The sequence below is a fragment of the Oenanthe melanoleuca genome, chromosome 9, assembly GCF_029582105.1.
Source record: "Oenanthe melanoleuca isolate GR-GAL-2019-014 chromosome 9, OMel1.0, whole genome shotgun sequence".
Lineage (NCBI taxonomy): Eukaryota > Metazoa > Chordata > Aves > Passeriformes > Muscicapidae > Oenanthe > Oenanthe melanoleuca.
The window spans coordinates 12,775,360-12,788,771 of record NC_079343.1 but is presented as its reverse complement, the minus strand read 5'-3'; the positions used below and the strand labels follow the sequence as shown (position 1 = coordinate 12,788,771).

The window sequence follows — 13,412 nt, the reverse complement described above, 5'->3', positions numbered from 1 at the left end:
AGCGCTGGGATGGAGGAACAGGAGCGAGTGTGGCGGCTGGGGACACAGGCACAGCCCTGGGGGGACACAGCCCAGAGCCTGGGACACCACAGCCCAGAGCCTGGGGGGACACAGGCACAGCCCTGGGACACCACAGGCACAACCCTGGGGGGACACAGGCACAGCCCTGGGGGGACACAGCCCAGAACCCTAGGACACCACAGCCTGCACCTCAGGACACAGCCCAGCATCCCGGGCGCCTCCGGCTGCCCCGTGAGAGCCGCCCCGGCTCCTCTCCCGGCCGCAGCCCCGCCGAGACGGGCACGGGGAACGGGGCACGGGGAACGAACGGAGCAGCCGCAACTGCAGTTCAGAAAAGCAACGCCGCGGGGCAGCCCGTGGCCGGAGCGGCCCTGGTCCCGGGTACGGGGTACCGGCCGGAACGGCCCGTGCCGGGTATCGGATACAGGGTACCGGGTACGGGCCGGCCCGTGTATCAGGTACCGGAATCGAGTGCCGGTACCGGGTATCGGGTACCGGTACGTACCGGTACAGGTACCGGGCGCCGGGCGGGGCTGAGGCGGGGCTGAGGCGGGGCTGAGGCGGCTCCCCCCGCCCCCCCGCGGTCCCGGCGTGCCCCGCGCTCCCGCCGCTCCCGTTGCCCCGGAGACGCGCCGCAGCCGCAGCCGCGGGCATGGACGGGCCGGGCCGCGCCGACGAGCCCAGCGCGGCGCCCGACGAGGGGCCGGACGATGGCGCGGACGATGCGGCGGGCGAGCCCCGCTGGCCCTGGCCCCTCGAGAAGGGCGCGGCCCACCCGGCAGAGCCGCAGTACGGAACACCGCCGGCCAGCCCGCAGCCGGTCCCCGCGGGCCTGCCCACCCTGCTGGCCTACAGGCCCGAGGCCCCGCCGGCAACCGCACACCACGAGGTCAGTTGGGTCAGTTGGCTCCCCGCTGCCTTATTCACACTGTTCCTTGTGGGAACATAGAACCAACGCCCTTCGCCAAGCCCGCAAAGGAGCCCCTACGTGACAGGGGTCAGCCCCTTTCTCTTCTGCGAGGCTCTTGAAACAGCATTGTGAACAACCGGGCAGCAAGAGGCTGTGCAGCCTCTCCCCACTGCGGAGAATTCTTTGTTGAGAATTTCCCAGCAGAATATTTTGTCTAAATCAGATTAAAAATATACATAAATAGGTATAGTCACAGAATACAAGCAGGGCACAGAGTTCCCCATAACCCCTGGCAGAGCAAAGTCAGCAAAGAGTTAATTCAACGCACGAGGTGGGGAACAGGGAAATTTTGTTTCAGGATATCCAGTACCCATCCTTAAAACACACCCTGCTGCCAAACTGGTTTGCATCTAGTCAGATGTGACCAGCTCTGTATCACCAATTCTGCTGGTGCTTCCTCAGAGACTCCCACAACTACAGACAGGAGTTCTTCTTTCTGTAATACATTCAAATCCTCAGCTACAGTGTTCTGTGCTCTCAGCTTCCCTGGAAAGGAGCGGAGCTCATAAATACCACGATCATTCCCTTTCTTAGGGGCCATTTATTGATTTATTTACAACACATCTGCTTTGCTTTTTGGCGGTTTCCTGAACCGAATGTTTTGAGTTTAATCATTCCAAGATCTCCCAGACAGACACGGGTCTGTCGCGAGTGCCCGTGGGTGCTTTGTCACATTTGCTGCGTTTTGAGCAGAGCCCTCTGTGGCCGTGGTTAACCCCACCCCCCTCCCCGCTCTCCCGCCACGGCTGCAGGCAGAGGAGGATGCTGAGCCGACCTGCGAGTACTGTGGCGACAGGCTGAGGCCGTTCCCCTTGTCTGAGGACATCCCCCTCTCCGAGGAGCCGGCAGACGTAAGCAGGGGGAGGGACGAGCGGGGCTTGCTGTGGAAGGGCCGTGTGACAGCTCCGCTCTCTGCCTTCCAGAGATTCTGCTGCCAGCGCAGCCGAGAGCTCTACGAGTTCATCGCCAAGGAGAGGAAGAGGCTCGAGGATGCCAGCAGCATTTCCAGAGCTGTCAGCAGTCAGGAGTCACTCGGCTCTGAAACCAACCTGCTGCTGTCAAAGGAGCAAGAGAACCGCAGGTACTGGGAGAACTGGGGATCAGGGCTCTGTAATGAACAACAAGGAGCTCTGAGGGGAAAAGGAGTGCTAAAAAACCACAAGGAGAGGGATGAAAGAAGTGCTTTGGGCACCAGAAGTTCAGATTCTCTCTGGTCCCTCCTGGCTCCTCTATTGCCAGGCTGCACAAGGAGGTGGTGAAGCATGTACTGACTGAAATGTTAATTCCAGTGCTGACAGATGAACTATCTAGAGACAGGTAGAGCAAAAAAAAAAAACCCCACAACTGTGGGAGGGACAGTATTTGAGTGTAGCTTCTACCTCTGGCTCTGAAACAAAGCTGGAGTTTGTATTTCTGTCTTGCTGCATAAACCATGCTTGGATTAGAGTTTCCAGAGTCACACACAAGAGCTCTGCAAGTTCTCAGGCTGTTTAGCAGGAGACCCAAAGCTTAAGCCTCCAGGGAAAGTCTAAGCCACAGGGAAAAGGAAAACTAAACCAGTACACCTGGAAGTAAACTGTTGGTCTCCTTGAAAATCCTTCACAGCCTGAGGGTGCAAGTGCTTCCTACTATGTACAGAGCACACACCAAACCACTGTCCCACCAACAGATTCATAGGGAGCTACACAAGAATAGTGAAAATATTCTTGGAGATGAGCTCTTGTGGGCATCTGTCCTTCTCTTTCACATAAAATCTGATGCAAAGCCCATTACAATATTCAGCTCTCCTGCCAGCAGAGCTGATGCCACTGCAGTGGCAGTCTGTTCTGGAATCTGTGTGGGCACAATTCCTTTCTGCTGAGGTGTGAGTATTTTGGTGACACTGCTGCCTGTTACTGTTCTGTGAGCAGATAGAAAACAGATTCAGAAATTGTGTTCCTAAAGCAGGGATATCCACTACTTGCAGCTTTCCAAACACGATACATGAGGTGTCAACAACACTTCTATTTTCCAGGCAGCAGAAAAAACAACTGGCCAGAGAGTTGGCTGACCAGTTTTTAAAGCCAAGTGCCACTGCAGGTGAGTTGGTATTTTCTTATGGATTTGTCCATTTGTCTCAACAATGCATTCAGTGGAATTGCTGGTTTCCAACTGGAGGATTTTATGCAGCAGTATGTCCATTCATTGTCTGATATGCAGTATCATTAAATTAGATCCAGATACAGCCATATTAAATCATCCCTCACACATGTGCACAAGAGTGGGCACATCCCCTTTGGACAGAGAGGCTGTTTGTCATGATTTTCAGCATGTATCTGTGAAGTTTCCAGCTGAGATGCACAGAACCTGACTTGAGAGGACAAGCTGGCAAAGCCAAGCCCTTGGCAAGTAGGAACTGTCAGAATGAGGCTCACCCATATCTTGCCTCAGAGGGATACTCCACCAATTCCTAGCCCAGGCTGTGGATGACTGAGCAGCCTTGGGGTCTAGCTGTAGAGGAGTTTTGACAGGTGAACCAGATTTATACTATGGGCATGTTTTCACAGAGGATGGCAGGGCACTGAGGCTTCTGTGGCACTGGGATCTCAAATGGTCACTTCCAGTGTGTGGAGCCAAATGTTATCCCAAAAAGTTGCTGTTTACATAGATGTCTGTACAGACATAACTGAAAAAATGCTACCTTTTATCATAATCCTGTGCTCTGGAACAGCTGAGCACTTTGGACTGCCCTTACTAGAAAATACCCCGAGACAGACAGTCAGGATGGAGTGTTTCAGCCAGGAACTCCCCCTCCCCCAGTTACAGCAGAGCAGCCCCATGGTGGGCACTGCCAACCCTCTCCCCTGCACAGAAGCCTCCCTGTGCTCTGCAGGTGCACAGCAAGCTGCATCCGTTTCCTACGAGCTTTCCCCGGAGCTCACATCCACCAGCGGGACACCAGAGCCTGTTGTGAGTGCAGCCAAGCCCAAGCCCGAGCCCAAACCCGAGCCCCAGCCCAAGGAGCAGCCCCAGCCCGAGCCCCGGCCCAAGGAGCAGCCCGAGCCGGAGCCCGGTGTCAAGAAGGAGCCCGAGCCGGAGGCCCGGCCCAAGGAGGAGCCCGAACCCGAGCCTGGTCTCGAGAAGGAGCCTGGTCTGGAGGAGGAGCTTGGTCCAGAGGAGGAGCCCGGTCCGGAGCAGCAGCCTGGTCTGGAGAAGGAGCTCGGTCCAGAGGAGGAGCCCGGTCCAGAGCAGCAGCTTGGTCCCGAGGAGGAGCCCGGTCCCGAGGAGGAGCCCGGTCCCGAGGAAGAGCCCGGTCCCGAGGAGGAGCCCCAGCCGGAACGCAAGCCCAAGAAAGAGCCCAAGCACAAGGAGGCCGAATCCCACGGCATCCTCCACGATTTCAGCCTTCTGGGGAAGAAGGTAGGTGCGGCCGGCAGCACCTTGGGTGTGTCAGCGCTCCAGGCGGTCCGAGCCCAGCAGTGCCCGTTCTCACAGGGCAGCTGTGCCTGACTGCTCTCATCCGTTTTATCTTTCCAACCTTAGGTGGGGACGGCTAAATTGGTGCAGAAGTACTACAAAAATGGAAAGAAATTCCTTACCATGCTCCCAGACGGAACCTCGCAGTTATTGTATCCTTCACGGGGTTCACTTGCCTGCATTAGTCCAGGGCTGTTACTAATTTTAAGTTTAACCCAGTCCACTTTACTGCAACCCGGTTAAGTTTATCCCAGTCCACTTTTCTGCAACCCGGTTCATCGCTCTGTCTGAGGAGCAGCAGCAGTACAACCTGACACAGTTCCTTGGCTGAGGTTTCAAAGCAGCCAGCAGCTCCAATGAGCACTAGCTTCCAAGACCCAGCCCAAGGGAACAGCACACCTTTAATACACTTTAATAAGCACTTTTAAAGTGCTTATTAATAAAGAACTTTAACAAAGTGCTCTGGGTAATACATCAGTTTTTACACCCCAAAGTAGTACCCAAAAGGATTTAGCGAGTAATAATTGACCAACCAAGCAAAGCAGGGGGTTACAAACACCTTACCTGGCAGCAGCTATCCATCTGGAAACCTGGCCATCACCATTACACGAGGGAGTGACGAGCTGATTTGCATAGTACAGGAAGATGAGCTGAAGACAACCAAGATCCGAGCACTGTTTCAGTCTGACGGCAGGAGCACGTGCTATTACCCCAACGGAGCTGAGTGGTGCGTTCAGCAGCTTTGCTGTCTCCTCTGTGCACTGGCATTTCAAAGGCCATAAAGGAAGGGTATTTTTAATAGCATCCAAAAATAGACGAATTCAGCAGCTCATGGGCCCTGTTTCAAGTGTCCCCAGAGCAGTAAGGCAACCCAGCTGTGCTTTGAGAGGTGGGGGACAGACCCTGCCCCTGCTGTGTCTCTGTGCCATTCCTCAGGGGCATGAGACACCTTCTGACACAGGAGCTTACAGGGTTCAGAGCTTCCATTTCTCTTTCTTTAGGATAAATATGAGTATCCAGGGTGGGCAGTATTTGGACCAAGCAGGCAACAGGGTCAGAAGGTGGATGTGGCCAGAGTTGTCACCAGGACCCCACACGCCACTGAGCCCCATTTTCATCTCCCTGAACCGCCACGTGGGGGTCAGGATCCTGGCCCAGGACAAGATCTTCGTCTCCTTCCTCGCCAAGGGGCGCCAAGCAAAATTCAACATGGGAATCAAAGTGCAGGTACTGTCCCTGTGCCAGGCCACTCCCACAGTAGGAGCGGGGCAGGATGGAAGCTCCCATCTGCACTTACCCGTGGTGGATGCTCCCTATGCTGTCCCATGCTCCTTCCCCAAAAAGCAGGCTGTGGCCATGTGTGTATTCCTGCCACCCCTATGGAGATGGGGCACTTGCATGCCCCAGCTCTCTGCAAGGGCCCACAGTGTGGGACTCCACTCCCAGGCAAGTCCCTGGCTGCATCTCCAAGGGTCACCTGGCTCTGTCACAGGGAAAAGAGATCCATGTGGGCAGGGTGCAGGGCAGCTCCTTTCCCCACAGGCTCTGTCACAGGGGCAGGTTGGCGTGCTGGGGACAGCAGCTCTGTCCCAGCTGGGCTGTCCCCAGCTCGGCTGTGCCCCGCACCACAGGTCGGCGCTGGCAGCCAGCCTCCTGCTGCCCGCCTGGGAGAGGATGAGCTCCTGCTGCTTGCCTTCCGCGTCAGGATCCTGCAGCTCTTCGACAGGATGCGGGGATGCATCAACTTCCCTTCCAGCGAGCAGTGGAACAAAATCCAGCCTCCCACGTACCTCATGAGCCAGGCTGTGAAGATCCTGGAGCTCTGCATGGCTGCTGACATCAGTGATGAGCTGCGCAGCTCCATCAAGGCCATAGTAAACGCACAGTAGCTCTGCCCAGTGTGTGTGCTGTAAGGCAGAACGCGCCAGACACGGCCCTGATGCTGTGGCACCTGCACGTGCTCAGCAGGGTTTCCCCTCTGGGCCTGCCCTGCCCTGGTGCAGAGCAAAGGGCACAGCCCCACATGGGTCCTGCTCAGGGCAGGCAGTGCCAGCCCACACTGACGACACCTTGGTCACGGAGGCAGGAGAGGGCTTTGCTGGGCAGAGCAGTGCTGTGCTCCACAGTGCACTGCTCCTAGCAGGCCCCTCTGTCTCAGCCCTGGCTGAGTACTCACTTCAGCCCTTGGGTAAAACAAAGAGCACAGCCAAGCCTTCAGACAGGCACACAGCAGGTGTCTGCCAAAGTCACCCACACAGGTACAGGTACTGCTCTACCACTACTGACAAGAAGGAATGCCCCAGGAGCTCCTGGTGCCCGTGCCCACAGCAGCTCAGCCCGCTGCAGGTACAAGACAAGGTGCAGAGAGTAACAAATGCCCTCGGTGCCCAGAGCAAGCACCTGTGCTTGGCTCCAGGGAGCACTAGCTGCAGCCTGGGATGGGCTCTGGTTCAAGCACTCCAAACACAGAGCTGGCAGTGGGTGTTTAAAGGCCTGTGGTGCTGCAGTGAGCTACCTGCAAGCCTCTCAGAGCTGCCTTTGAAACTCCGGGTTCAGCTGGCTAGCTGCCCCCAGGGAGGGCACACCTGAACTGTGCTAAGTGCCTGGAATGATAAGGCCAAGCCCCATGTGCCCCTCTCTCTGCACTGGAGGCTCTCAGGGCCTTACACACGACAAATACAAGGTCAGGAACTGGAAAGTTGGCTTTTTATGCAGCTTTTCAATTGCAGTCCAAGAATGTCCATCAGTGACAAACAAGGTACTTCACACAGGAAATGGGAACTCTTTATTTCAATTAATGTTCTTGGGTTCTTATTCAGGACAGCAGGAGGGCCTAGCTCATCTCTCAAATGGCCAAGGAAGAACTGCTGGAGCTGGCCCACATGATTAAAGAATAGCTGATCTTAATTTTCACTGAAGTCACCGAATGATGTAACTATTCTGCATATAATTTTGCTTATATAATTCAGTATATAATGCACTGTTCGACTCTGCCATAGATTTTGAAAAATATACAAACCTGTTTTAACCACATTAAAGAGATTTGATAGACAACTATCAATTACTCAACAATTTAGGACAATATCAGACACTCCTATAACTTCATTTTAAACTACAAAAAGAACATAAATTCATATAAAATACAACAGATTAAACAAACTTCTCTTTTTCCAAGGAAAAATTAGGTATCAACTCAATCTGCCATTGTGTGAAACACGAATATAAAATAAGTTACCATTAGTAATGCCTGCATTGCTGATCTATGAACTGGTCGAATGAAGTCTTAAAAAAACTATACAGTATTATTGCACTCGTGGCTGTGCAGTGTGGACCAGCCAGCACCGAAACAGGGCTCATTGAGTGTTTGTCCAGGAGGCACAACGTGGCTGCAGGAGAGGCATCCAGCCTGCACCAACAGCAGCTGTCTTCAGTGCAGGCCTTCATGGGTCTGCACCACGCGGCCCGGGAACCACACCCAACGCCTGTGGAGAGACACCTGGGTTACAGCTGGCAACACCTGTGCCACAGCACACCTGCAGGGGGCTGGGGCACACCTGCACTGAGCCTGCTGCACACCTGCACTGAGGGAGAGTCACACCTGCACTGAGCCTGCTGCACACCTGCAGGGGGCTGGGACACACCTGCACTGAGCCTGCTGCACACCTGCAGGGGGCTGGGACACACCTGCACTGAGCCTGCTGCACACCTGCACTGAGGGAGGGTCACACCTGCACTGAGCCAGCCCCAAATGGGGAATGGCAAGCGATGCATTTTGAAAGGCACAGGTGACACAGGGACATGGAAGTGGTTTGCCATAAAACACCTCCAGGATGTGAACCCTGTGCTCCCAAAAGCCTTTTGCAGACAGGCAGGGCAGCACAGCAACTGGAGCACGACAGCATTCTGCTCCCCAGGGTTAAGCAAGGAGCAGGACAGCATCCTGCCCCCGAGGCCGTGGGACTCAACTGGGATAAAAGCCAGGAGACCTTAATCCCCTGCACAGACTGTTCTGAGGCACACAACGTAGTGTGTTCTGATCTCTGCAGCACACACTCCATTGACATCAGGCTTCTGCCTGCAGTAACACACCTTCTCCTGCCCCATGGAATGGCAGCTTCCTGCTCTGAGCCAGGCACAAGGAGCCACATCCCAAACAGCCTCTGTGACACCATGTGTGGCAGTTTAACACCACAGCAGCTGGTTCTCCAAACACTGAACTGAACAAACGCCCTCCTGAACTCCAGTGCCTGCCCCACCTGGGCACTGTATGTAGTGTACATGGTGACTGGGCAGACTTACGAGAAGTTTCGGTGCTGCTCGATGGGGCTATGATCGATGATGGGGCATTGACTCCATGTGCACATTGAGCTTCATCTCGTTATCAAGGATCTGTACAAGCTGCTGCATGGAAGGGAGGTGGCCAGACTCCAGTTTAGACCACACTGGGACATCTAGCACAGAGCACACACGGGAGAAAAGCACTGTTACGCTGGGAGCATCAGAACACAGGTAGAGCTGGTGGAAACATGGAATTGAGAAGCTCTAGGAAGCTGTGTGAGTTGGTACTGATCTATGTTGAGCAGAACATCTGAATAACAATGCTTCCAAACCTCTGGCTATGCTGAACCCCAGCCCAACCAGGAGAGCAGAGTGTCTAATGCTTCCATTTAGAAGTGTATTATATTGATGGAGAGGTGCAAAATATCCACTGACAATCCTCTCAACCTGAAAAATCAGCACTGCTGCCCATCAGTACCAATAATTCAGTATTAGTAACACATTCTTTAGGGTTCCAAGGCTAAAGCATGCTGCAGAGCAGACAGGGAAAGCATCTAATTGGAGAGTACACGTCCCTAGCTGATGGTTTCTTATTTAATGCACATCACATACAAAGAAAGAATCTAATGCAATTATTCCAAGAAACCAAATATCCCACTGAGTAAGTTTTTACAGAGCCATTCCAGAATATCTGACTTCTGTATAAGTTGCTTTTTAAGACTTCTGTGATTTTCATCATTTATTGTGATAAGACAACACCTGAAGATCCAAATGGATGGCAATTTCCACATATCACACTTGGGACATGAATTTCCTGACACCATCCCTCATTCTCCCCATCCTACCACTCTCACATCTGTATATGTGACACTCCCCAGACAAAGTCTCAGCTCACCATTCAAAGTGATCTCAAAAGCCCCAGTGGACATACACTGGTTCTCAATCATGTTGCTCAGGAAGAAGACCATCATGCAGGCGTACACCTGGAAGAGAACAAAGATCCACAGAAACCTCAGCCATGCCAGCACACCTGCTGTTGCTCATGGGTGCCTCTGAACTCCCTCTGAGACTGCTCAAGGAATGTTCCCATCTACAGACACCTCCCCTTCCTCTTTTCACACAGACTGCACCTTGCCTTCCCCAGAAAAGCACCAAGCCAGCCCCAAACCCACCCAGCTGCAGCCCTCTGCCATCCCTGGACCCAGCAGAGGGGGCTGGCAGTGTGACATGGGAACACAGCCTGTCACTGGCACTACCATCTCCAGATCACAGAGCCAAGGGCCCAGCCACAAACTGCAGAGCAAAGCAAGTCACACATGCTCAGGAACCACTGACCCTCCTGCACACCTCCAAGCTCTTCATGGGGAATTTTCTCTGTGTGTGGGTAAGGAGGAGAGGATTGCATCTCCCTCACCACCAGCACCTCTCTAATTTCCTTTTCCTGTTCACAGGCACACTCACACAGGTCACTGCAACACTGCAGGACCTGGCACAGGGACAGCAGCCAGCCCAGCCAGGCACAGAGTTGGCCCATTTCATTCAACTGGAAATATTACAAAATGCAAATTGGCCAGTGAAAGATCCAGGGCACTGGGCAGCTCAGCATGAAGGTCTGCAAATTACTTTAGTTTAGTGGAATAAATCTGGAATGAGGCTACTCTAAATCAGAGTACAACACCCTGAATCTGCTGGCATCACCAGTACTGACTCATGGGGATATTCTCCCACAATGTCATGCCAGTCTGCTCTCCAAAAACACCCACAACATTTCAACTTCATTTTTCTAACGCCCTTCTAATTGCTGCCTAATCTATCAGGAGTCTGATGGAAGCATCAACTGAAAAACAGTTAAGGGACAACAGAGAAGGGGAGCTGTAATTTTAACATCAACAATACTGGCTGGAAATGCTGCTCTTGAGCCCTACAAAATAAACAACTCTTTAATCATCTTTGTCAGCAAGTTAACCTCAGCTGCCCTCCTGCAGTAGCAGCAGTTTGGAAGAAGATCACAGAGGCACACCTGGGTTTGTCAAAAGCATAAAGCACAACTGGTAAGAATTATTCTACTGTAAGGCTGTTGCATATGAAAGGTAAATCAGTCAGAACTGAGGGACTCACAGAGCACCCTCATGAAGTAATGCTGGAGCTGCTTTTTCAGACTAAAAGAAGTATGTCCTTTACCTTGTTTTCCTGGCCCCACTGCCAGATGCTTGGAGCTTGCATGCCAAAGAAAGCAAACGGGTCCTTGCCCACGATGATTAAGCCAATTAATACTAGTTTGAAGACAGACAGGAAGGATGCTATGTGCCTGTTGGAGACAACACACACCAGTGACTGAAAGGTTCAGCTCCTACTTCACCATACACAACTGTAATTCACCTCACCAGGAGAATTTTCATAGTGTACAATCAAATGTTTCAGAGGAAGTACAAAACTCTCCAAGGTTTATCTTACTGCAAAAAACTCCAAACCAAATTGAACCAACAAAACCAAAAAGCAACACACATTAACAACACCTCCAGTAAGGCCCTGTTTTGCCCAGCAGCCCAGATGCAGAGCTGCCCACAGCCAGCCCACAGCAGGGCCCCGTGCCCTGCAGCCTCCCACCAGCACTACCCTGCCAGAAACCAGGCCAAGCACTGCTGCAGGAGCCACCCAGTAACTATGGCATCACCCTGCAGCGTGGGCACACTGCTTTAAGGAACAGGAATAACACCATTTCGGCTTTTTCTGAATTGCTTTGGGCTTTCCCCCCACAGCTGCAGCAGAAGTCACTCTGGCAGCTTACCCCCCCAAGGTGAGCTCTGATTCAGATGTTAAAATTGAGCTTTCATCTGTGTCCTTAACCCACTACAGGGATTTGGCACTAAGTGCATAAGTCTGAGCAACAAATTTAATTTATGTCCAGATACAGCATGAAGAAAAGCTGGGGAAATTCACTATTTAAAAAAAACAGTTATATAATTTATTTTTAGTTAGATATGACAGGCCTCATCATACAGATAACCAGACAATGATATTTGCATGGAAAACTGAGGCAGCTACCTGGAAGGCAGAAAACCACCACACTTGTATGTAATCACAACAGAAAGTGCCCTTAAGTTTACATTGTCAGCATTATGTCAGTGCAAACACGTGCGTTTACCCTGGAAAGCAGCCAGAGCACAGCAGAGGGGCAGGCTCACCTATAGATGGGCTGAGGAAGGTAGTTCTCCCCTTCGATCCGGATGTCTGGGTACCGCTGGCTGATGACCCGCATGTACTCCTCAAACACCCGCCTGTAGCCTCAGGAGACACTGAACACAGACAGCACTGTCACCCAGCAGCACAGCCCCTGCTGGGCGCCACCCACCTCTGCAGGACCCTCCAGGAAAACACAGCCACACTGTTTTATAGCACAGAGAAAACCCGACCCGCAGTGAAATCACACATGGCAAATCCCAACAGGTAAGCCCTGAGTGTGCTGGGATGGCTGGCTCCACATCCCAGCACAGACACAGAGCTCTGGAAACGCTCACTGGGTATCAAATGACTCGCTTTCCCTGGAAAAATCCGTTAAGGATTAATTCACGAAGTCGATATAAGCAATCAAAAAAAAAAAAAGAAAAAAGATCTTCACACAGAGCCGTCTGAATCCCTCTCTGGGACTGTCTGGGATCCCAGACAGGCAATGTCGCTCCCAGCCACCCCTACGTCAGCAGGAAACGGAACTGCAGGAGTTAAACATTACCGAGCTGTCCCCCGCCTCGCCTTTCAGCAGCCGTCTCTATCAAATGCGGTAAAGAGCCAATGGCCCCAAACCCCTGAGCATTCTGCGGTGCCTCACGGAGCCGCAGGGCCCGGCCCTGGTCCCCACCCGAGGCCGGCAGCCGCGGGGAGCAGCGCCCCGGGGCTGCTGAGGTTCCTGCCCGCACACAGGCTCAGCCCTGCTGCTGCTGCTGACACCACCGCAACAGCCCGGAATGGTGCAACGCTGCGAGAGCACCGACCGCAACACGGGCACTGCACCAAAGCAAACACAGAATTACAGCCACTGCCGAGACATCGGTCCCTCCCAAACGTTAGTCCCGGGCCAGCATAAGGCCATACACGGCTAAAGGGCCCGAAAAGCGCGGATTTCTGGCGGGTGGCCCTAGCGTGGGCCCCACTGAAGGAGCCACCGCCCGCGGCCCGGTGCCACCGCCCACGCTCCAACAGGGCCCGGGCCCCGACAGCCGGCCCGGGCCAGGGCGGCCCCTGCCCCTGCACGGACCACGCCAGCGAGCGAGGCGGCCGCAGCGCCGACGGAAAGGAAGGGAAGAAAAACGAACGAGGGAGCGAGGGAGAGGCGACGGCCCGGCGGACGCCGCCATCTTGGCCGCCGCCATCTTGGCGGGCGCCCCTCACCAGATCTGGAACTTGAGCAGCGGCCCGGTGGCGTAGGCCATGCGCAGCTTCTTGGCCGGCAGCCCGCCCTGCTCCGCCGCCGCGGCGCCGCCGCCGCCCGGAGCCGCCGCCAGCGCCGCCAGCAGCAGCAGCGGCAGCAGCCGCCGCAGCTCCGCCGCTCGCATCTCGCCGCCGCTGAGGCACCGCGCGCGCGCCGCTCGCCAAGGTCGGGCGGGGGGCGGGGCCTGACGGAGCCCGGCGGGATGGGCGGGGCCGGGCGGGGTCTGGGGATGGGGCGGGGCCTGACTGCGCCCCGCCCCCG

General features: G+C 54.2%; 2 protein-coding genes across 2 annotated transcripts; one reads left to right on the top strand and one right to left on the bottom strand.

The window, feature by feature from the left end:
• The first annotated feature begins 645 nt into the window (after positions 1–645).
• Positions 646–6,341, top strand: ERICH6 (glutamate rich 6). The gene is made up of 9 exons (XM_056499348.1): positions 646–910; positions 1,744–1,842; positions 1,915–2,072; positions 3,006–3,070; positions 3,864–4,390; positions 4,514–4,599; positions 5,022–5,174; positions 5,449–5,674; positions 6,079–6,341. Exons 1-9 carry the CDS (start codon positions 674–676, stop codon positions 6,334–6,336), a joined length of 1,809 nt encoding a protein of 602 aa, XP_056355323.1. The 5' UTR covers positions 646–673; the 3' UTR covers positions 6,337–6,341.
• An 868-nt stretch (positions 6,342–7,209) lies between these two features.
• On the bottom strand, positions 7,210–13,325 carry SELENOT (selenoprotein T). Its single transcript, XM_056499352.1, has 6 exons — positions 13,112–13,325; positions 11,911–12,021; positions 10,907–11,033; positions 9,621–9,708; positions 8,747–8,898; positions 7,210–7,929 (listed from the first exon to the last, which is right to left on the bottom strand). The coding sequence occupies exons 1-5, from the start codon at positions 13,273–13,275 to the stop codon at positions 8,774–8,776; spliced, it is 615 nt and encodes a 204-aa protein (XP_056355327.1). The 5' UTR covers positions 13,276–13,325; the 3' UTR covers positions 7,210–7,929; positions 8,747–8,773.
• Between the last annotated feature and the right edge of the window lie 87 nt (positions 13,326–13,412).